Source organism: Microtus pennsylvanicus, chromosome 12 (assembly GCF_037038515.1).
Source record: "Microtus pennsylvanicus isolate mMicPen1 chromosome 12, mMicPen1.hap1, whole genome shotgun sequence".
In the NCBI taxonomy this organism is placed as follows: domain Eukaryota; kingdom Metazoa; phylum Chordata; class Mammalia; order Rodentia; family Cricetidae; genus Microtus; species Microtus pennsylvanicus.
This window is the reverse complement of record NC_134590.1, coordinates 16484644-16508005: the sequence shown is the minus strand read 5'-3', so window position 1 is coordinate 16508005 and position 23362 is coordinate 16484644. Positions and strand designations below refer to the sequence as shown.

At 42.0% G+C, this 23362-nt stretch overlaps 1 protein-coding gene across 8 annotated transcripts in view; it reads left to right on the top strand.

Annotated features, from left to right (window-relative positions):
- Rufy3 (RUN and FYVE domain containing 3) overlaps positions 1-23362 on the top strand; it is a 92758-nt gene that overhangs the window by 54004 nt on the left and 15392 nt on the right. For all 8 annotated transcript variants that reach the window (XM_075942446.1, XM_075942443.1, XM_075942445.1 and 5 more), the window contains 11 exons: positions 621-794; positions 2275-2392; positions 3100-3201; positions 8911-9034; positions 11595-11656; positions 12845-12910; positions 15343-15412; positions 17209-17301; positions 19623-19706; positions 20909-21076; positions 22761-22858. In XM_075942446.1, coding sequence (XP_075798561.1) covers positions 621-794; positions 2275-2392; positions 3100-3201; positions 8911-9034; positions 11595-11656; positions 12845-12910; positions 15343-15412; positions 17209-17301; positions 19623-19706; positions 20909-21076; positions 22761-22858 — 1159 coding nt within the window. The remainder of the gene's footprint in view (positions 1-620; positions 795-2274; positions 2393-3099; positions 3202-8910; positions 9035-11594; positions 11657-12844; positions 12911-15342; positions 15413-17208; positions 17302-19622; positions 19707-20908; positions 21077-22760; positions 22859-23362) is intronic.

The window sequence follows — 23362 nt, the reverse complement described above, 5'->3', positions numbered from 1 at the left end:
TGGGCTGGCCACTTCTCAATCAGTCACTAAGAAAATGCCCTACTGGACTGCCTACAGCCTGATCTTTGGGGGGCATTTTCTCAATAGATGTTCTCTGAGTGGACTCCAGTTTGTGTCAAGTAGACATAAACGTAGCAAGTGAGGTGGGCATGGTGGCTCACACCTTTCATCCCAGTAGCGATTGTTATTGATACCAAGAAAGTAAATGTACACCTGGAGTAGCTTGTACAGCACTTTCCCCCACCTCGGACATGCGCTGTCAGAGGAGTAGTGAGAATGGCGGCCCAGCCAGGTGTCAGGGTAGCAAAGTAGTATGCTTGGAGGTGCCCAGGTAGGTAGGTACCAGAGGAGTATTTAAGACTTAAGCATTGATAAAGTTGTTCAGTTTTGCTTTTAAACTGATTAAACAAGGAAACTAACACCTTTTTCTGCAGCAAATTCATGGCCAGGAAGAATAGAATGGGAAATAACTATTTGGTGCCACTTCCTTGGTTCAGGACAAATGGCCCGCAGTCTTGCTCATCATTGCTTTTATGCCGTCGATGTAGACATCACTATGGTGAAATGGTACTGTTTCATGGTGTGCTTTCCCACTAAGTAAGCTCATTCCCTTCCCACAGATCCTAATTATCTCATGGCTAACGAACGCATGAACCTGATGAACATGGCAAAGCTGAGTATCAAGGGCCTGATTGAATCCGCTCTGAACCTGGGGCGAACCCTGGACTCGGACTATGCCCCCCTCCAACAGTTCTTCGTGGTGATGGAGCACTGCTTGAAGCACGGCTTGAAAGGTGGGTGTGGCCTCGGAATGCAGATGTGCAGCCAGTCCTTAGCAGTGCCTGCCTGGAAAGAAAGCCTTTTCCATGGCGACAAGAAATAGAAATCTTGGGTGAATAGTATTGATAATGGCCTTGGCATGGTGGCTCACACCTTTACTTCCCAGCACTGAGGAGACAGAGGCAGGGAGATTTCTGTGTGTTCAGGACTAGCCCATCTATAGAGAAGGTTTCTTGCCAGCTAGGGCTCCATAGTAAGAGACCCTGTCTTTAAAAAAAAATAATAGAATGCAACCTACATTGCATTTTAGTTGACTTAAAGGACTTACAGTAATAAAAGTACAACTGTCTTTGGATAATAGAGTTGAAAGAGCCTTGGTGGCTAAGCAAATAAAGATGGCCCCTCCATCAACTAACAGGAGGAGAGACCTGCGTAGCACTGACGAGTTACCAGCCCAGATCAAAAGTTGGGCAGAACGGGTGCTGTAGTCAGGTTCTGCTCTTCTCCCTTAAGCAGTTTTGGGGTTGGCCCCAGTCTAAGTCACCTTAGTTTCCTTCCTTCCTTCCATTTCACTATTCGGGTTTTCATTGGGCTGTTTTCATCACTAACACTATATGGTTTTAACTACTGAATCATTAAATATTATTATAGGCTAGATCACTAACTCTTTTTAACTTAATTTAATTTTCATGTATATGGGTGTTCTTCTGCATTTATGCCTGTACACCATGTTTGTGCCTGGTGCCCACAGAGACCAGAAGATGACATCAGATCCCCTGGAACTGTAGTAACAGACAGTTATGAGCTGTCGTGTGGGTGCTGGGAGTTTTATCTGGATTTTCTACAAAAATAGTCAATACTTTTTATGGCTGATCCATTTTTCCAGCCCCATTACAAATTCTTAAAAAAAAAATGAAGAACTGAATCTTGGAAGTACAGAATTTTTATTTTTGTAAATTTTTATCTATTACGAAACCATGATTTTTACATGTGTTTCTATGTATGTGGTATACATATATCTGGGGCACACATCTATGGGAATGTGTGTGTGTGAAGGCCAGAGGTTGATGGCGAGTATCTTTCCTATTCTCAATTTTTATTTACCAGCTGAGGGTCTTAGTCAGGCTGGGGCTCACAGACTTGGCTAGTGTAACTAGTCAGCTTGCCCCAGGATGCTCTGTCTCAGTCCTCCTTGTGCTGGGGTTATAGGTCAGCCACCACGCCCACCTGGCTTTTACATGGGCCTTAGGGATCCAAACTCTGGCCACGCTTGTGTGGAAAACACTTGCTTCACTGAGCCATCTCTCAACTTGCATGAAGCGTTTGACACTAATAGCCTAGGATTGGATACCCAGAAAGAATGCTGGAGAGAGAGAACGAGGGAATGGGAACGAGAATGCCGCCACAGATATGCAAGCACCTTAATGTGTCTGTAATAGAGGGGTATTTATGTTGTAAAGAATATTAAAATACTGTTTTGCTTTGTTCCCTTAGCCAAGAAAACTTTTCTTGGACAAAACAAATCCTTCTGGGGGCCTCTAGAGCTAGTAGAAAAGCTCGTTCCAGAAGCTGCAGAGATAACAGCAAGTGTTAAAGATCTCCCAGGACTTAAGTAAGTCTCGGGCTAAGTTTTCTTTCTCTCTTTGAAGAATGGGGTTAATAATAATGTGTGCATTTTCAAAACAGCTCAAGTTTGTAATGTTGTTACCACTAGACACTGTCAGTGTCTCTTGAAGGGTACTTCCTGAAGAGAGGTTGTCTTCATATAATAATACCGGACATCTCTGTTTAATTACAAAAATGAACATGAGAATCAGCAGGACTTAAGAAATTTGACCTATGCCTGGCTGGATTTCGGGAGCCAAGATTAAGTGAGCCTCAGAAACATGAGACCTGCCTTCAAACTTGGGGGGAAAAAGTAGATTGGCTTCCCACGGGAAACTGGCTTAATGTTAACCGGATGCAAGCACACTTTGCCTGTGTCCATCTGAGTATCCGGTTTCTTACCTAACCCGCTCCAAACTTAGGGCTCATTACACACTAAACTGATGGGAAATTTCCAGCTGTGCCAAACAGTGTTCTGGTCTTCAGACTACAGCACATTTACTTATTAATGCAAATGCAAGATTATTTGTTCCAAACACCCAAGACTCACAATCCCACCCACAATTACAAGTGCAAGAACAGGTGGGGGCCTCAGGCAGGGCCTTAGTCTACTACTGTAAGGGCATTGGAAGGAACATGAGTCCTGTCCCACACCAGACCCGCCCTGCTGCCTTTCCTGTTCTTCTCAGCCACTTGGTTTCTGTGCTCTTGTAGGACACCAGTTGGCAGAGGAAGAGCCTGGCTTCGTTTGGCTTTAATGCAGAAGAAGCTTTCTGAGTATATGAAGGCCTTGATCAATAAGAAGGAACTTCTCAGGTATGAACACAAGACAAACTTTCTTCTTGACATGTTCTGCCAATATCATTCAAACTCAAGTCATAGAAACTTGCTAATTGCGTAGGTCAGAAACACTTATACGTAACAGTTTGATCAGTTCGCTGTGCTGCACCTCCCATACTCATTCCTAGTCCTGGAAGGGTATTTTATGCAGTGTATGTCCTCTGTAGCTGTGGCTATCTACGCGTGGTCCTTTGTAGGGCAGTTCAGAACTTTGCACCACCAGAAAACAAGGAAAGCTTATGGCCCACATCCTGTGCATAGACCCAATAGGACAACGGGTTGATAATCATTTCATATGTACCATTCACATAGACCATGTGTTGCCTAGGTTACATAGCAAATCTTCATCACAAAAACAAACAGATACAACCATAATATTCAAAATAAAAGGCAACCAATAGAGTGAAGGAGATTTTTATAATAATTATTATGTAAATATATGCATATTCAACAAAGAATATATATAAAGAATTGGCTGGCAGGCATAGTGGCACACGCCTTTAACTCCAACACTTGGGAGGCAGACGCAGGAGGATCTTTGTGAGTTCAGGATCATCCTGGTGTAGAAGGTAAACTCCAGAACACTTTGTCTCAATAATAATAATAATAATAATTCTACTAAAGTAAAAACAAATACAAACATATGAACATGGACAGAAAATTTAAGCTTTAATAAGGAAAAATTAACTGGGCTGTGGTGATACATGCTTTTAATTCCAGCATTTGGGAGGCAGAAGTAGATGGATCGCTGTGAGCTCAAGGCCAGCCTGATCTACAGAGTGAGTTCCAGGACAGCCATGGCTACACAGAGAAACCCTGTTCACAAAACAAAATGAAACAAACAAATGACTAGTAAACATAGAAAAAGATGTGTGACTTCACCAGCCATCATAAAAGTATATATTAAAACAAGATACAGGGGTCAGCAAAATGGCTTAGTGGGTAAAATCACTTGCCCATAAGCCTGGTACCCAGAGTTTAAGCCCCAGACCCACATGGCAGAAGGAAAGAACCAATTCCTGCAAATTGTTTTCTGACTTTCATACACATTCTGTGGCACACACCCCCCCATACACAAACAAGTAAATAAATGCAATAAAACAAGGTGATACTGGTGTTTATCCAAAATAACCAAAATGAAAGGGCAGATGGTACCAACTATTGGTCAGGTATGATGGCACACACCTGTAATCCAACACCAGGACATATGAAGAATTGCTCCAAGTTCTAGGCCAAGTTCAGACTCCAAGTTTAGCCTTGTATCATGAGACTTTGTCTCAATATATATACATTATATATATCATACACATGTATATATGTGTGTAATGTTAGAAGGGATATGAAGTAACTTTCTGCTAATGCTGAACGGGGTCTGAAATATTAACACTTGTCCAGTAGAGCACAGAATAACTATTAGCTCTTGTAAACTGGACAAAGAGGGTTTTGCTATATATAACTTCATTTCATTTAACTCAACAGTTAAACTCCTGAGTATGTCTAACAAAACTGTATCTGTGGTGCTCAGTAGAGTGGCACATGGCTTACATTCCAGCAGTAGGGTGCAGAGGCAGGTGGATTTCCATGAGTGTGAGGGCAGCATCGTCCACATAGTAAGTCCTAGGCCAATCAAGGCCGCATGATGGGACTCCGTCTTAAAACAGAAAACAAAAGGCCATCTATGTGTATACCAAAAAAAAAAATACACACAATAGTGTTCTGAGAAGCACCGTAACTTCCATGCACTGGACAGCCCAGATGTCCACCATCAATAATAAACCAGGTGTGTGAGCAAACACCTGTGAGTCTAGCCAGTACTCAGAAGGCTCACGAAGAGCTCAAGGTCAGCCTGGACTACATAGTAAAGTTCAGGCCATCCTGTCCTAATGCCAAAAACTAAAAGTAGAATGGGTATTCCTGTCATACAGTGCAGTCCAGCAATGAAAACAGACTACAACTTGTAGAATATTGCACAAAGGATTCCAGATACAAAAAGAAAGTCACTACAAAAGTTCACAACTGGTAATATCAGTCTCTGATGGTAGAAAGCAGGATACCTTGGGGATGGGAGGACAATGATGGAGAAAGAAGGTCTCCAAGAGTCTCTCTCTGATTCAGTTAACAATTGCACACATAACTGTGGCTCCTGGGAAAATTCATACACTCACACATGTATGATTTACAGAAGGGTAGCCTTCTGTACCTATATTAAACTTCAAGTCAGAAAGTCATCTTGCTGGTAGTTTTGAAATGTGTGATGTTGGCATGCAGCCATGCTCAGCTCCCAAGCTCGTGAGTGGAAGATGTTGAAATTGAGGCCCTGAGACTCGGCTGTTAAAGAGCACTGGTGGCCCCAGTTCTGCAGAGTCTCCTTCACAGGCTGTCAGGGTGCAGAACCGCACATGATTCATTACTGAGAGAATCGGCAAACTTGCCAACATTGTGCTGCAATGGTGCTGGTTTTGTTTTGTTTTGTTTTTGGATAAAAAAAATGTGCTAAAAATTTGCTTAAAAAAATCAACATTTTTATCATTTGCTAATATACTTTGTAGAGTCAAAGGAAAAACAAAAATCGAAATTTGGTGTCCTGCATTGATGGTTGCCAGAGATCAAGGGTGACTGACCTTGGGTGAGGACTCCCCAGTGACTTATCGGAAGCCAATAGAGTACAGTGTTTTTGCAAAGCTTGATGTCGAGGTGGTGAAAGTTGTATGGCATGTCTCTGGGTCTTTCTGTTGTTTGGCTTTAGCTTTGCGAGTTGGAGGTTAAGGACAAAAACTCAAACATGCTACACACCACACACATGGTTTGTCTTTTAGCTGCACATCCAACCCCTTGGAGCAAGGTCACATTTGGTGTTTTTAGAGAGTTGCCTATGTAACCCAGACAGGACTTGGATTCAGAAACCTCCTGAATTCTGGGGGTATAGCCATGCCTCACCAAGGATGGCTTCAAAAAGCTGTGCGTGCGTGCATGCATGCGTGCGTGCATGTGCTGAGACAAGGTCTCACGGCTAGCTCAGTCTGACCTAGAATTTACCATGTTGTCTGGCCTTGCAAGTGTACTCTTCGTGCTTGTGTCTCCCAAGTCCTAAGATTATAATTGTAAGATGCCATGCTAAACCTGGAAACCTAGACAGGGTTTTACTGTGTAACCCTGTGGGCCTGGAACTTGCTCTGTAGACCAGGCTAACCTCTAAAACTGTTTCAGTAGACTCATTTTGGAGCAGTTACAGATTGATAGCAATAGAGTACGAGGTACAGAGAAGGAATTCCTGTATCCTCTGCTCTAGGTGTGCACATGCAGGCGCGCGTGCACACACGGGCACATCTTGTTCTTTTGAGGTTTGTGGTTTGTATGAGGGCTCACGCTTGTGCTGTACATGCTGTGAACTCTGAACGTGTCATGCTGTAATGTTCTTGGGGTCTACCTATTTATGACTCTCTCATTCAACTTTAATTACTAACCATTTTCCGCCTCCTTGGTTTTGCCTTTTCCAAAATATCAGCTAGTTAGAAGCATAAATATATATAACCTTTTCACTTAGTAATATACTCTCAGGGTGCTCCATGACTTTTCATGGCTCAGGAACTCATTTTTAGTGCTAAACAATAATACATTCCTTATGTTTATTTATCCATCTTAGTTGATTCCACTTTTCAAAGGAAGCTGCTCACAGCACCCCTTGCAGGTCTGTGTGGATGTAGGCTTCCAGCTTCTTTGAATGAATGCTAAGAAACATAGTTGTTAGATCATACATCACTGTTTGGGTAGTGTAGGTATATTTAACCATCTGTGGATCTTGAAGACTCTCCACCCATTTATAATTTTCTATATACTTGGGGTTTTTTCTTTCTTTTTTTTTTAAGTTTGCTTTTTTGTTTCTGGGCTCTGAAGTGGTAAAAGCTCAGGCAGCCTGTTTCAGAGAGGGACTGGCTAAAGTAAGGGAGACTGATAAATAATTAAGTAATACAGTGAGATGCTGTAAAATCAATGTAAGGCTGGGCAGCAGTGGGAAGCAGAGGCAAGTGGATCTCAGTTAGTTCAAGGTCAGCCTGGTCTACAGCCAGGACTTAAATTATATAGAGAAACCCTGTCTCAAAAAAAAAGAAAAGAAAAAAGAAAAACAAAATGTAAACAAAATTATAGGAAATTATTTTCTAAAATAATTTTTAAGCCAGAAATATTTTTTAAGAAATTTTTTAAGCCAGAAACTATTTTCAAATTAATTATAATGGTATAATTGCTCTTTTGTTAATTATGACATAATTTCATATATCATATGGCAAACATATTATAAATGCATATTGCATGAGGAGGGCCCGCTTGTTCATCCCGGCTGCCCGGCTAGCTTAGCTCCAAAATAACCACACAGAAATTGTATTAATTAAATCACTGCTTGGTCCATTAGCTCTAGCCTCTATTGGCTAGCTCTCACATCTTGATTTAACCCATTTCTATTAATCTGTATATTGCCACGTGGCAGTGGCTTACCGGGAAAGATTCAGCATGTCTGACTGGCGGCTCCATGGTGGTTCTCTGACTCTGCCTCCTTCCTCCCAGAATTCAGTTCTGTCTTCTCTGTCTACCTAAGTTCTGCCCTATCAGAACAAAGCAATTTTCTTTATTCATTAACCAATACAAGCAACACACAGAGGGGACTCCCACATCAAATGCATATGTATTTCATAAGTTATCAAGCGTCTTAAATAATTGGTAGATGTAATTAAAAGGTTTTGTTTGGCTGGAATCTCCAGCTCACTCCTGCTTGATCTGGAAAGTCCCATTCTCTCTCTCTCCAAACCCCACCCACTCAGAGAATCTCCAACAAAGAAAAGGTGCCAGAAAGTCTAGTTCTGTGCTCTTGGCCACTGCAGCAGCTCCTCCCCTGAAGTTGCCAGTAGTTCAAGACCCCTCCTAAAGCGGCCAACTTTTGACCATACTTGGGCACAAACCAAGCTTGTGGAGGATACGTCATTGCGCCATCACTTGTGGGGTATAAAAGTCCCTGCTTTAGTTCCCGTGTGTGACTTCTCTGGCCTTGATATCTGGGTTGAGGGACACACCCAGGAATTGCTTTGCTCAAATAAACCTGTTCTTTTACTTTTTCCGTCCGGCTTGATCTGGCTTACTGCGGCAACAGAGAAACCTGTTATCAGGAAACCTATTGGGTTTCACGTGTGTTTCTTTTACTTTTGATTTTTAGTAATAACTATTTTTACCTAAGTTAGATGGGAAATGATTCTTTAAAACTCTGAGATCAGGGACTGGAGAGATGGCTCAGTGGTTAAGAGTACAAACTGCTCTTTCAGAGGACACAGGTTCAATTCCCAGCACCCACATAGCAGGTCACAACTACTGTCTGTAACTCAGGATCTGACACCTTTACATTGATGCACATAAAATAAAAATTAAAAAAAAAAACCAAAACTCTAAGATCATCTTCGGATATTTACAGTACATGTTATTCGGTAGGCAGCTGTGTTGCTGGGGTGGGGCTTGGTGGTAGAGGACTCTTGCATAGCATTCAGAAAGGTTGGGGTTCAGTCTCTAGCAGAGCCTCGTTTTCTAGCCATGTACATGTGTGCATATGCACACACACATATGAATATATATGCTGAGGTCTTACTGTGCTCCATAGGTTTCTGGAGCGCGAGGTCTTACTGTGCTCCCTGGTTTCTGTTGCAGTGAGTTCTACGAAGCCAATGCCCTCATGATGGAAGAGGAAGGAGCTATTATTGCTGGTCTCCTGGTGGGTCTGAATGTCATCGATGCCAATTTCTGCATGAAAGGAGAGGACCTGGACTCTCAGGTATGGGAAATTCTCCTATAACTAATGGTGCCACTCTGTGTCCTGTCCTCTCACACCAACCAAGTTAGAAGACATTGTGAGCATCAGAAACAGGATTCCTTTCATTTTGTTGTTCCTATAGAGTAAATATTTAATATGACTTTGAAGTAAGAAACCGCTTTGCACACTTAGAGGTCAGTAAAGGAAGAAGCTCTATTAGTTTGTGACTGATTCTGGCTAGGCACAAAAGGGAGCCAGCCTCAGATAGAAAATTTTACCAATTTACATATATGGGCCCCAGGCTTATGCAATTTACACATATTGTTTCGGCCCCAGGTTACACTTAGAACAATTTGAACAAGCTAGGAAACTGTAAGTCTGACTGACCACCTGGACAGATGGGACATTTGCACAGCAGGACAATGCCTGATTGCTTAAGTGCAGCAGTGTTGAGCTTTTCGTGTAGTTGTTACCCAGGTTCCTCCCACCCTACCCAGTGAGAGCGCTGGGATTTAAGGGCAGACCAGGGTTTCACGGTGGTTGTGGCCCCCTGATATTCCTGGAGGCATATTCTTTGTTCTGGGTTGGGCCTAAGGGACTTTAAGTCAGGATTGTCTCCTTTTGTTGTGGAAAAGGAGCCTTCACTGCAGGTCAATCTTGGCAAACACACATTAGCAGAAACTTTCTCAGCAACTGCAAACTTTAAGTTAAGGAACAAAATGTTCTTTCTCTCAGTTTCTAAAAAGCCTGCTCAGTACATTACTGTCTTTCAGTCACATTGGAGGCAGCGTCCTCTTAGAGAAATTCACTTTCTATAACTTACTATTTCTCAAGCAAGTTTATTAGTAAATCCTTCATAGCATCATTGCCCTGCTTCAAATTCCCCCTTTGTCTCAGTGTGAATAGGAAAAATTAGGTTTTTGTCTTTTTCAAATTCTGGCCTCGGCTGTACTTCCTGAATATATATTAAAAGCCAGGGCAGCGAGGGAGTGCAGTGAAGGCTCTGGGGTTCAACTGCTTAGTTTCAGAGTCTTATTTTCTAGCTGAATATATCTTTTAGTTGTTTTTGGTGCTTTCCATTTCTTGAATTGTACAGATAAAAAAGAGTAGTTAATGGGGTTTTTATGAGCACTAATGGAGTTTATGTAAATACAGTTCACCTTGATCAGGGCCATGCTTGAGTTAACTGCCCAGTAATAAAGATGTTTCACTGAGACTATTTCTCATCCCTTATAATGTGGTGAGTTTGTTCCATTTTTCTAGGGGAAATAGGAAGGTTGTGTTGTGTGATTTGGATTTTTAAGAAAGGAATAAGATGGTAATAAAGTGGCAGATTTGAGAAGATGAAGATGTTCCTCAGTGAAAGTTGAAACAGACACCACAATGTTAGCGGTGGTCGGTAGGGGCGGTGCGAAGGCTGTGGGTGTTTAAATTGCTTTTCTTTTTCTGATCCTGTGAAACATAAACAAGGGAATAGGTGTTGTTTCTGCATTATAACTATAATGGTTTTATTAATTTTTACATTATAATGTAATTACATCATTTCTCTCTTTCCTTCCTCCAGATCCTCTAATAACTCCCTCGTCAATATCTTCCAGATTCACAGCCCCCCTTTTTAATTGTTGTTCCCTGCATATGTGTTTATGTGTATACATATAGATCCCTAGCTATACCCTGCTCAGTCTGTATACTATTTCTTGTGTGGGTGTTTTCAGGGTTGACCCTTTGGTATTGGATTAGCAGCTGTATGCTCTTCCCTGGAGGAGACCTCCCTCCCACTGCTGGCATTCCTTGGTGGCCTGTAGTTCTTTGTGTGTGCTTGGGGCCTGACTGTCCCCTGTCTGCTTTTGTATCTTTTGTTGATGTCCTCGTTCACCTCGGGTTTAGGCTATCAAGCTGGTGACACTTTATGGGTGTAGCTTCTGACTATACAATTTCAAACTTTAAAACTAAATAGGAGACCACAAAGGGGCTGACAAAGATGAGAAGGTCAAAAGGTCACATGTGGTACGAAAATGCAGAGTAAGCCACAGGGGTGAAGGGACAAGGAAGAAGGGATGAGGCACTAAAGAGTACGTAATGAAACCCAATTCTTTGCAAGCTTGTAGAAATTAAGTTTAAAAAGAAAACTTTTATAAATAACTTTTAAAAAGCTTTTTCTAGAAGAAAATAAAGCCAGTAGCAGAATGCCTGAAAACGAGAAAGAAAATTTAAACCTTACTCTTTGTGCTAAGTATTCGTTGACTGTCATGAATTGTTTTTTCTTTTTCTTCCTTTTTCTTTTGTTGTTATTTTTGGTGATGGTGGTGGTGGTGTGTGTGTGTGTTGCTGGGCATGGAAGTGAGTTGTGCCTGTTAGGGGCACAGTCGGCTGTACTGAGCCACACCCTCGCCCCTGTGACTCACGTTGGCTCCTCTAATTTCTCACTTTACATTACCTTCCTAGTAAAATGTTAAACGCTCCTCATGGACTTCTGGTGATGGTGATGGTTATGTTACTTCTAAATGCCTAGAAAGCAACATTGTTTTATGTCGGGAATAGTGTCGAATTTTCTGTTAACTTCTGAAAATTCTCTCTGTAGGTTGGAGTTATAGATTTTTCGATGTATCTCAAAGATGGAAACAGCAGTAAAGGTAGTGAGGGGTATGTATGAAGAAATTGAGTTTCTTTTTCCTCAGAATGTAGTGTTTTGGGTTTTTTTTGTTTGTTTGTTTGTTTTGTATTTGAGACAGGGTTTCTCTGTAGCTTTGGAGCCTGTCCTGGAACTAGCTCTTATAGACCAGGCTGACCTCAAACTCACAGATATCCACCTGCCTCTGCCTCCCAAGTGCTGGGATTAAAGGCGTGCACCACCACTGCCTGACTAGATATAGCATATTTTTCCTTGTCTAGTTTATAACAATATTGTGTTAGTAGATTTAGTAGACAAACTTTTGGTTATATAGCTTTAATAAAGTCTTGACAAAAATATCTGATTATTGGGCCTATGATTAAAAGGATTTTTAGGTGAATGACTTTCCTGCTAGGTATTTCGGGGGCAGACATAATAAAGATATATAAAGTCAACCCAATTCTCCATATCTTTTTTTTTCCTGATAGCCTCGTACTATATCCCAGAGTGGCCTAGCGCTCCCTCCCCACGTAGATCAAGCTGGCCTTGAACTCGGGCTTCCCTGCTGCCTCTGCTTCTCAGCATAGGAGCCAAGTGTAAAATCACCCCGTCCAGCCTGTTCTCTGTTGTTTGAAGTAGAGCTTGAAAATTTGGACAAGCTCAGCATTGCTGCGCCCTATCTTTGCCCCACCCTGGAAGGCTGAGCCTCGATGACCAGAAACTCAAACAGAGAAACAAGCCAGCCATGATGGCACATGCCTTTAATTCCAGCACTCAATATCTGTGCACTCAAGGACAACCAGAGCTGAGTAGAGAGACCCTGTATTAGAAAGATATGGACTGGGGCTGGTGAGCTGGTTCAGCGGAAAGAGCACTGGCTGCTCTTCCAGAGGATCTGGGCTCCATTCCCAGCACCCACATAGTAGCTCACAACCATGGGTAACTTTAGGGGGCACAGGGGTACTGCACACATACTGTGCAGTCATACACAAAGGAAAACATGCAGTCACAGAAAATAATTCTTAAAATATCTTGACCCTTAAGAAAGCCGTATTAATGTAGGTTGTTTCTCCCACTTTTGAACCACTGACTCTTTCTCTTTAACATGTCCACGGTGTGTCTGTGGCCAGCCGTCTCTGGCTTTAGGAGAGCTGGGTGAAAGCTGTATCAGGTATTTCTGCCACTTCTCTTACCTCTGTTTCCATTGTTTTTCCCTCCAGGGATGGTCAGATTACTGCAATTCTAGACCAGAAGAACTACGTGGAAGAACTCAACAGACATCTGAAGTAAAGACTGAATAGAATTCTTTTATTGGGGGCTTGTAGAGAGAAAAGGGAATCATAAAACAGTGAGCAGTGACGACCCGTTCAGTCACTGTACAGCAGAAACACAGAAAATTCCATTTGCCAATCACAGAACTAAGTACTGGATAAGTTAGGGAACTTTCAGCAGAAGGCAATAAAAGGTTATCATGAGATTGTAACTTAGAGGTTAAGTAAATATATTCAATAAGAATCATAAAACGTGACACATATATTTTGGCCTTGGATAAAGCCACCTGCTGCAGTACTGACCTTGGGTAAAGCATCTCTCTTGTTCCCTTGCACTTCTCGCTTACACACTAAATTGATATATTAACTTTCCCCCTCCTTGCTCACTACCACTAATTTATCACTAGATACTTCACACTCTCCAGAATTACTTTAATATTCTTGGGTTAAAATTATTAATTTTAGAAGAACAATTAACATCGTAGCCATTAATTATTATCTTGTTTGCAGTTTATAAGGTCTGTTGTAAAAGTCACTCCCCCCACTCCGCCCTCTCTCTCTGAGACAAGGTTTCATCTTGTAGCATGGCTGGCCTGGAAATTGCTATATAGACCAGGCTGGTACCTGGCTTTGAACTCATGGAGATCACCTTCCCCGGCTTCAAGGGCTGGGATTAAAGGTGTGTGCCACATGCCTAGCATAAAAGGCATTATAACTGACTTATAAAGTTTCTATAGGCACAGAGGCAGAGTACCCTTTGCAGGTCTCAGGTCTCATTATATAAAAAGTTTAAAATATACTGGGGACTTGAGAGATGGCTCAGCAGTTATGACCCCTGACTGTCCTTTAGGAGGATCCAGGTTCACTTCCCAGCACCCGCATGAGGACTCAACTGTCTGTAACTCCAGTGCTTCTGTGGGCACAGGCATACACATGGTACACAGCATACATACAGCAAGACATCCATACACATGAAATAAAAATTAAAAATGAACTCAGAAGGGATCTCAGGGGCAATTTATTGGAATTCAAGAAAAAGTCCCAAGCAGGCAAGTTACAGATCTTGACAGCTGCTGAGCTGAAGAAGGGGGGAAGTTACATGTTAACAGTATACAAGTAAAAAGATACATCCTGAAGACTAAGTTTCTAGGAAGAAAAGTGCAATATTGCACTTCTTACAGAGTTTGTGAGTGTGGTTGCAGAAGCAGGATTCTGCCCTGTAGGGCCAACCAAGGAAGAAATGTTCACTTCAGTTGCGTTATTTAGCCTCGGGGTCTCCTGAGAGTTGCTCTGGGCAGCCCCGCTGTGAGGATGTGTCTAAGGTGGAAGGGTGACAGCTATCAGCATTTTCTGTCAGTTACGTTCTTCAGTCCTTAGCTCGGGGCTGGTGGGAACAGCCAACAGCAGCTGTTTCTGTGGGTTTATCCTTTGACTTCTGACTTTGGGCCAGTTAAGCCAAAGCCCATGCCATTGGCGTATCTTTAACCCTGCAGTTTGTTTCAACTTTTAGATCTGTATGAACTGCATGGAAGGCCAGTCACGGTGGTTTATTCTTAATCTAGCTGGAAAGGCTAGCATTGAGAATGAGTTATGAGCTTGGGATTTTCCACAGTAGTGCTTGATATTGGCCTCCTTTATATATTTATTTGTATATTTATTTTTGGTTCTCACCAAGATATTATGACTGTTAATTTGTCTCAGAGGAAGCTGGCATATTGATATTCATATTTCAAACGGCACCTAAGGAAATGATAGTGAGAAAGGACCCTTTATTTCCTTCCTTCATGCCTAGAATCCTATCAGTATCAATATAAATTTTGAGTAATCTTGATTCCAGCTAGGAAATTCAAGAACAATTAAGTATATTTTCTCTGGGGGAAAAGTAAGAAGTAAGTGTGACCATAACGGTCAGCGACCACGTCAGCCAAGCAAAGATGTGCTTGTATTTGATACCCAAACATAGTCTCAGTTCTTCCTTGCCCTTACTGTACCTCAGTTCTCTGTCTGTAGGCAGAGATACCTAACAAAAGCTGTTGAAGGAAGGAAGCGGTCGAGTGCGGTGAAAAGCATCACAAGAGTAGCTGGTGTACATATGGGCTGTTTTGTCTCCTGTAGGGAGCGCTCAGAATGTACCAGGTACTCGCTCTTTGATTTCACTCACCGAGCGCCACCTCTGTGCCAAGGACTGGCTCATGTATGCTGTCTCCGAGCATACCAGTCTGGCAGAAATCGTGTGCATTGTTTCAGAAGGGATTGGGATATAGATATGATCAGAACGTGTTGTATGCATGTATGAAAAATCACAAACTCATTCTGTGCAATTAATGATCTAGTTGAGCTTGTAAAGAGTTGTTATAGACTGATAACTATGAAAGGGGTTAAGAAGGCAAGTGCAAGCTGTTGTCCTGTTTTTCAAGAGACTGTTATGTTTTTTCTTGTCTTAATAGTGCTACTGTAAACAACCTTCAGGCAAAAGTAGATGCTTTAGAAAAATCCAACACTAAATTGACAGAGGAGGTAAGTGTTTGGGAATCAATCATTTGACCTATAAATTTAATAACATAAATTAGTGAAACCGATCATTCCTGTTGCCTTGGACATGATTTGACTTTTCAGGTAGGAACCACTGTAGGAAACAACTTCCTGCCCTGGCTGCATTGTCATTCATTTTCCCAGTGGGATTAGATAGAATACAACCTGATACTCAGGATTCAGTAAGCATTCTGGCCACTGTTGATGTGGTACAACTAGACAAAGACAACCCCCTCCCCCATCTCTTTTAGACAGATTTTTGTGGAACACTGATGTGTGTTCCAAGCTGGCAAGCTCCTGAGCCACACATCCTGTCTGTTCTTGAGTATGCCTGACCAAGCAGCTTTGGCCGGTGATCCCTGCTCTTGTTATGCTTCTTATTGTCATGTGCTCCTGACTAAGATGATCACTTGACCTCTAAAAAAGCCCAGGTTCCCCACTGGCAAATGGGGGTGCTTTTACTTCCTCTTTCAACTCCACAATGACTCTGAAGATTAGGCAAGAATATAAATGAGAACGCTCTTAGAAAAGCCCTTAGAATAGGAAGGGGAAATTAACCTCAAGGCTGGCATCTGATTAGTAGGCTAAATCTGTAGCTTAGCCTTTGTTGAATAGAAGTAGACATTTCATCAAGATCTTATGTGAACTAGCCAGAATGCAAGCTCGTTCGCTGTTTTTAATCATCCTATTAGGCACAGCGAGATAAACTTGGTTTAAAGAAATTCAGTGCATTAAATATGAGTATGCTAATTAGTTTTTCTTTAGAAATAGAGATAGACAAAGAGACAGAAAGACAGACAGACAGACAGATAGAATATAGTTTCTGTCTTTTTTTGAAACACAGTCTTATTTAGCTCCCCCTGACTTTAAATTTAAACCCTCCTGCCTTAGCCTCCTAAGTGCTGAATTACCTATAACAGGTCTTTTGGAGAGTTCCCAATGTGATTCCCATGACAGGAAGTGACTACTTGATTAAACCTTTGTTTAGACAGCGTTTCACGATCTTCTGTTCATTTGTTTTTGAGACAGGACCTCATCCTGTGAACATTTTAGAAGCATTCTCACTAAATGTGTTTAGAATGTAGCCATGGAGATGCTCTTGAATTAAACAGTCTCTGCCCCGGGGCGTAGTAAAAAGGCAGCAGAACGGGGAAGGTGACCGAGTGGCTAATGTGCTCACTGTGCAAGCAGGAGGACCTGAGTGAGTTTGGATGCTTAGCACCCTATAAAAACTGGGTGTGTCCACACATGTGTGCAGTCCAGCCCTGGGGGATGCTCACAGCCATTGTAGGCCAAAACTTGAGTGTCAGGTTCAGTGAGAGGCCTTGTCTCAGACAGTAAGGGAAAGAACGCTGAAGGAAGACTCCCCACGCGGACCTGAGACCTGCGTGTACACACTCATTCATACCTGCACCCATGCACACATCCACATAAAAGTATTCACGGTAGAGAAGCAATATCAGGTGATTTTCATTTTCATTTTACGTACTTGAAAGAAACTTCCCCTATGTTCCTCATTAGAACTTTTCTTTTTCTGAGACTGGATCTCACTTTGTAGTTGAAGCTAAAGAGACTCTACTAGCCCCAGCCTCCAAAGTGCTGGGATTACAGCATGTACCACATATCTGACTGATAAGTACAATTTTAAAGGGTGATAGACAGCTTCCTTTAGCTATAGATTTCCTAAGAATGTTCAAGTCTGAAATTTATGCCTTAGCAGATAATAAAATATTCTAATAAAAAAATAAAAAAATTTTTTGTTTTTTAATTTTGGTCAACAGCTTGCCGTTGCCAACAACAGAATTATTACCTTACAAGAAGAAATGGAACGAGTTAAAGAAGAAAGCTCCTATCTATTGGAATCCAGTCGGAAGGTAAGCCCTAAGTGGGTTCTAAGACCTTCGTGAGGGGACTCTGTGCATTGTGCAGTCCACAGGGAGGTGGCCAGTTCTGGGCACTGACGTATATCAAACATACTCTTTACCTGGACTCTGTAACGGAGAACAGGGTACAGCTCTCGAAAGCTTGCGCCCTCCACTCTGCCACAGCGCATCATTGCTTACATTTGTTTAGAGACTTGGAAAGTCTAATTCAGGCTCTTGTCTGTATGAGCTAATAACTTGTTCTGTGTTTAGTGGTTACAATGTTTATAATGGAGCTGGAGAGATGGCTCAGTGGTTAAGAAAGTTATTGCTGTTCCGGAGGACCTGGGTTCAATTCTTAGCTCCTACACGGCAGCTCACAGCTATCTGTAGCTCCTTTTCTAGATGATCCAATTCCCTCTTCTGCCCTCTGGGATCACCAGGCACACAGGTGTGCACAGACATACATACAGGCAAAATATTCATATCTTAAAATAATTTATGTGATAAATATACCATTATTTTTACACTGTGCTACTCCTTTAAAAGTGAGTAGCCTAGTTATGTGTTGTCACTGGGTAAATTAGCATGAAAATGAATTTTCTACATATCAATATTTTCAAGGACCAAGCTTTTGCTTTGTTTTGTTTGAGGGGAGGTTGTTTTTTGGCCCTGACTGTCCTGGAACTCATTCTGTAAACCAGGCTGGCCTCGAACTCAGAGAGTCACCTGCTTCTGCCTCCCAAGTGCTGGGATTAAAGGTGTGCACCACCAACTGCCCACTCAAGAACCAAGCTTTAGGTAGTGTAGTGTTGCAAGATATTTGATTACAGTGTGGAAAATACATCACTCTGATTAGTTTAATAAAGAGCTGACTGGCCAAGTGCTAGGCAGAACTTACAGACAGAGGATGCTGGGAAGAAGTGCAGAGTTGCCAACCAGGCACAGAGGAAGCAGGAAGACCGCATGGGCAGTACAGAGTAAAGATAATACAGCCATGAGACAGAAAATAAATTAATAGGAATGGGTTAATTTAAATTTTAAGAGCTAGTTAGAAGCAAGCCCAAGTAAGCTAAGGTCAAACGTTCATAATAAGAAGTCTCCATGTGGCTATTTGGGAGCTGTCTGGTGGGACAGAAAACTGCCTACAGTATAAATTTACAAACTTATTTTATATTTTTCAGTTCTGTCTTCTTAATTTTCTTGCTGTTATCCTTTGGGACAGAGTTTTACTGTGTGACCCAGATTGACCTCAGACTCTTGCCTCTGCCTCCCAAGTGCTGGGCTTAGAAGTAAGCATACCTGTGTCCAGCCTTGGGGAGCATAACATGATGCTTTCAGCCCAGATAATGCTTGGTGTCGTTACTGTTCTAATTTATGACAGAATTACATTAGGGGAACATTCTAATTGATAGATCTATCAACTGTGTGCAGATTGTTTGTTTGTTTATGACTTCATGGCATCCTTCCTGGCTACTGCTAGTGTTTCTAGAGGTATAATGGGATAAAAAGTTTCCTATGTAGAGTATTAGTATTTGACTTTGAGGAATGGATATCATTAAAACATTAAACATTAAAACAACTGTAAATGCTCAGAAGAATTTCGTTAGTGGCTTCCTTCCTTTTAGCGAAGATATTTGGACAGTGACATGTGAAACTCTCTGGGAAAATAATGTAGTACCACCCACACCTCTGAACCAACTCCTATTTTGCAGTGAATCAGGATATTGGGGTTCTGCATTTTGTTTTTGTTTTTGAGCCATGGTCCGATGGAACCCAAGCTGGCCTAGAACTTGGTATATAACTAAGGATGGCTTTGAACTCCTAATCCTCCTGCTTCCACCTCCCAGTGCCAGGGTTGAAGATCTGAGCTGTCCCCAGTTTTAGGAGGTGCTAGGGGTTGAATGCAAGGCTCGTGCAGGCTGAGCAGCCACTCTGCCATCTGCACTGCATCAGCCCCTTTGTTTGTTTGTTTGCTTGGGTAGGTGGGTGAGTGGTTTTTGTTGTGTGTGTGGTCTTTGTTTTTAGACAGTGTCTTAGTCTGTACTCCAGGCTGGCCTCAGACTCCCAGCAATCTTCTTGCCAGGCTCCACGTACTCAGACTACGGGCACCACATACAGCTATGGCAGTGTTTTCCAGGACTGAGGGGGCGAATCTCCACCACCAGTTTTGGTAACTCACTTTTAGGGTTTTTAATAAAGAGACAGCAGATTTCCAATCCAACCTCATACACAATAAACCTTATACGCAGTGTGCATTTCTTTATTGTGTTTGCAAATTTGATGTCAAGTCTCGTAGTCCTTAAATATGTGCTCTTCTGTGCCTTTTCAAGGGTCCTAAACAAGACAGAACTGCAGAAGGGCAAGCACTGAGTGAAGCAAGAAAGCATTTAAAGGAGGAGACACAGTTACGATTGGTAAATTCCTTAACTTCTAGTAGCGAGAAGCTGCAGATGTCCCATCAAAGATGCAACACTCAATAATGCGCCCTGTCTTTACAAACCCTATGAAACTGTTTCTTGCCCTGCCCACTCTGCAGTATCTCTAAAAATGTGGAAAGTTGGAAAATGAGAGATGCTTTAATGTGTGCTTAATAAGTTACTTCAAGTTAAGAGGACATGGCAGAGGGGGTCGAGAAATGGCTCAGCGGTTAAGAGCACTGGCTGCTCTTCCAGGTTCTGAGTTCAATTCCCAGCAACCACGTGGTGGCTCACAAACATCTATAGTGGGATCTGATGCCCTCATCTGGTAAAAAGTTGTTCATGCAGACAGAGGACTCATGCATAAAATGAATAAATCTTTAAAAGAAAGAGTACATGGCAGAAATTCAGGTTCTCTGCGAATAGAACCTTCTTAATGCACTTCAATAACTACCATTTACTCTCTGTATGTTTGTAAATTAGGGATTAAAATGTTTTTCATTAAAAGTATCCTAGAAATAACATCAGCATGTTGCAGCATGATTCATTTTTATCATAACTATTTAAAGAGGGAACGCATGATACAGAACTTGAAAGTTGTCATTTAAGAGATATGAAACTAGGTAAGACCGTCCAAGGTGTGCCCTGGGCACAGCCTGAATGTGTAAGAAAACTCCAGTCTGTATCTTTGTTCTGCTAAAGAATGCTGCCATGACTATAGTAGAAACCAAAGAGTCTCATAGTAGTGATGAAATTTCACTCGGCCTTACTGGCCATCCAGATGGCCAGAAACTGAACTGTTACTTCAGTGTCTCAGCTCTATCAAGAACATCCCAGCAAATGTTCTTCTTAATCCTAATCGTTGTTATTATTATTTTGTTTTATTCTGAGACTGGGTTTCTCTGTGTAGCCTTGGCTGTCCTGGAACTCACTTTGCAGACTAGACTGGCCGCTAGCCCATATATTCACCCGCCTCTGCTTCCCGATTGCTGGATTAAACGTGGGTGGATTAAACTGCCACCCAGCTCCTAATAGTTATTATTAGTGTCTTATTAATTATTATTAGTCATTAATGTCTCTTAAATACCTTCTGCCAAAATGCTCGGCACTAAAGGTGTCCGTCCACCTTTCCTTGTGAAACCTTATGGCATTTATATAATGGAGGCAAGAGTGTAAGCAGTTCATCTGCTTTGCGGCAGGACGTGGAGAAGGAACTGGAGCTGCAGATCAGCATGAGGCAGGAGATGGAACTGGCGATGAAGATGCTGGAGAAGGATGTCTGTGAGAAGCAGGATGCCCTGGTGTCTCTGCGGCAGCAACTGGATGATCTCCGGGCTCTCAAGCATGAGCTTGCCTTCAAGCTGCAGGTAGGGGAAGATGAGGAGTAGACTCCCCGGCGCTCTCTCGTGTTCTCTCTCGTGTTCTCTCTCTCGTGTTCTCTCTCTCTCTCTCTCTCGTGTTCTCTCTCTCTCTTTCTCTCTCTCTCTCTCTCTCGTGTTCTCTCTCTCTCTTTCTCTCTCTCTCTCTCTCTCGTGTTCTCTCTCTCTCTCTCTCTCTCTCTCTCTCTCGTGTTCTCTCTCTCTCTCTCTCTCTCTCTCTCTCTCTCCTCCCTCCCTCCCTCCCTCCCTCCCTCCCTCTCTCTCTCTCTCTCTCTCTCTCTCTCTCTCCCTGAAGAACCCATGCTGGCTCAGCGTATCAGAGGTGTTAGATCCCCTAGAACAGGAACTGTCAGGGTTTAGGAGCTGCTAATCTGGGTGCTGGGATACAAATTCAGGTCCTCTGCGGGCACAGTATGTGCTCTTGTTCACTGAGCCATATCTGTAGCTCAAAATAGGGGCATCTTTTCTTTTCTTTGTCTTTAAATACTCATTTTTATTTTCTGTATATGGTTGTTCTGCCTGCATATATGTCTGCATGCACCATGTGGATGCCTGCCTGCTGCTCACAGAGATCAGACAAAGTTGTCAGATCCCACTGGAACTGGAGTTACAGGTGGTTGCCAGCCACCATGTGGGTGCTGAGAATTGAACCCTGGTCCTCTACAAGAGCAGCATGTACCCTTAACTCTCGAGACAACTTTCCAGCCCGAAATTTTTTTTGAAGATTTATTATGTACACAGTATCTGTCTGCATGTATTTTTACAGGCCAGAAGAAGGCACCAGATCTCATTATAGATGGTTGTGAGCCACAATGTGGGTGCTGGGAATTGAACTCAGGACCTCTGAAAGAACAGTGTTCTTAACCTCTGAGCCATCTCTCCAGCCCAAATAGGGGTTTCTTAATGAGATTTTTGTGCACATATTTATTATTGAACTTCGTTCATATTCATCCTCAAGTCCCTTCCTTGTCTCACTCCCTCTTTTTACTGTTCCTTTCCTTTATATATTAAGCCAATAATGTGTATTTAAATCTAGGTTCCACACTAGAGGACATGTGATATCTGTCTTTTCTGTCCTCTTGTCCTTCGTTCCGCCATGGGCTCTCCCTCTCCCCTCCTAGTTCTCCTTCTACTGTTATATTGTATTTTCCCTTCAGATCATAGTTAGGTATATTTTTAATTTATTTAATATCAATATTCATGAGTGTATGGGCAACACAAATTAGATTTGGTGTATGTTTTTCTTTTGGGGGGAAGGCAGAAAGGTGGAACAGTGGAACCTGGGAAGAAAGGGAAATGACCGATTGGGGTGCACTGTGTGAAAGTCCCAATAATCAATGAAAATATTATGTTGGAAGAAAGTTACAAAGATTAGAATAATAATAATATAAATATTTGTATCCTATAATTTCTGCTCCACAGCTTAGCATATCAGTTGAATTGTAAATTGCATTAGATCTTTAATGGACAGATAAATCAATGAGCCTTCTGATATTGTAATAAACTTCATTTAATAATATATAATATTTATTTTAGCAAAAATGCTCCTTGGCTTTCTTTTTCTACTTAGAAATTAGCAATACACAATTGTAGAGCAGTGCCATTTATTTCCTCTTCACCACTATGATTAAACAGACGTGTACTGTAAATCTTTATAATTCTTTTTTTCCAGAGTTCAGACCTAGGCGTAAAGCAGAAGAGTGAATTAAACAGCCGCTTGGAAGAGAAGACTAACCAGATGGCCGCCACCATCAGACAGCTGGAGCAGAGGTAAGAATGCTGAGAGTGCGTGTAGAGAGCAGAAAATAGAAGAACTTTATGCAACATAATAAGATATGTTGGTTAAATTTTATCTGTGTGTGTTCCATGACGTTCCGAAATATTGTTAAGAGTGGTCTGTCTAACAAACAGGCTAACATGGATTGAATCTCACGTCCCCGCAGCTCTAGATAGAGAACTTACAGGGGCCTATAGCTGGGCATCCAGTACCAAGTGGTCAGTTCTAAAGTCATGCTCATACAAGCAACACAAAATGGACTCAGCAGGTTGTAGTTGTGTGTGTGTGTGTGTGTGTGTGTGTGTGTGTGTGTGTGTGTGTGTGTGTGTGTAAAGTAAAGTAAAGTAAAGTAAAAAAAAAAAGAGGCCATGTGTTTGAGAGGGAGTAAAAGGGACACAGGAAAGGCTGGAGGGAGGAAGGCAACAAATTATGTAATTATATTTTACGTTTTAAGGTTTTTTTCTAGTGGTCTGTAGATAGCGAGTTCCAGGCCAGAT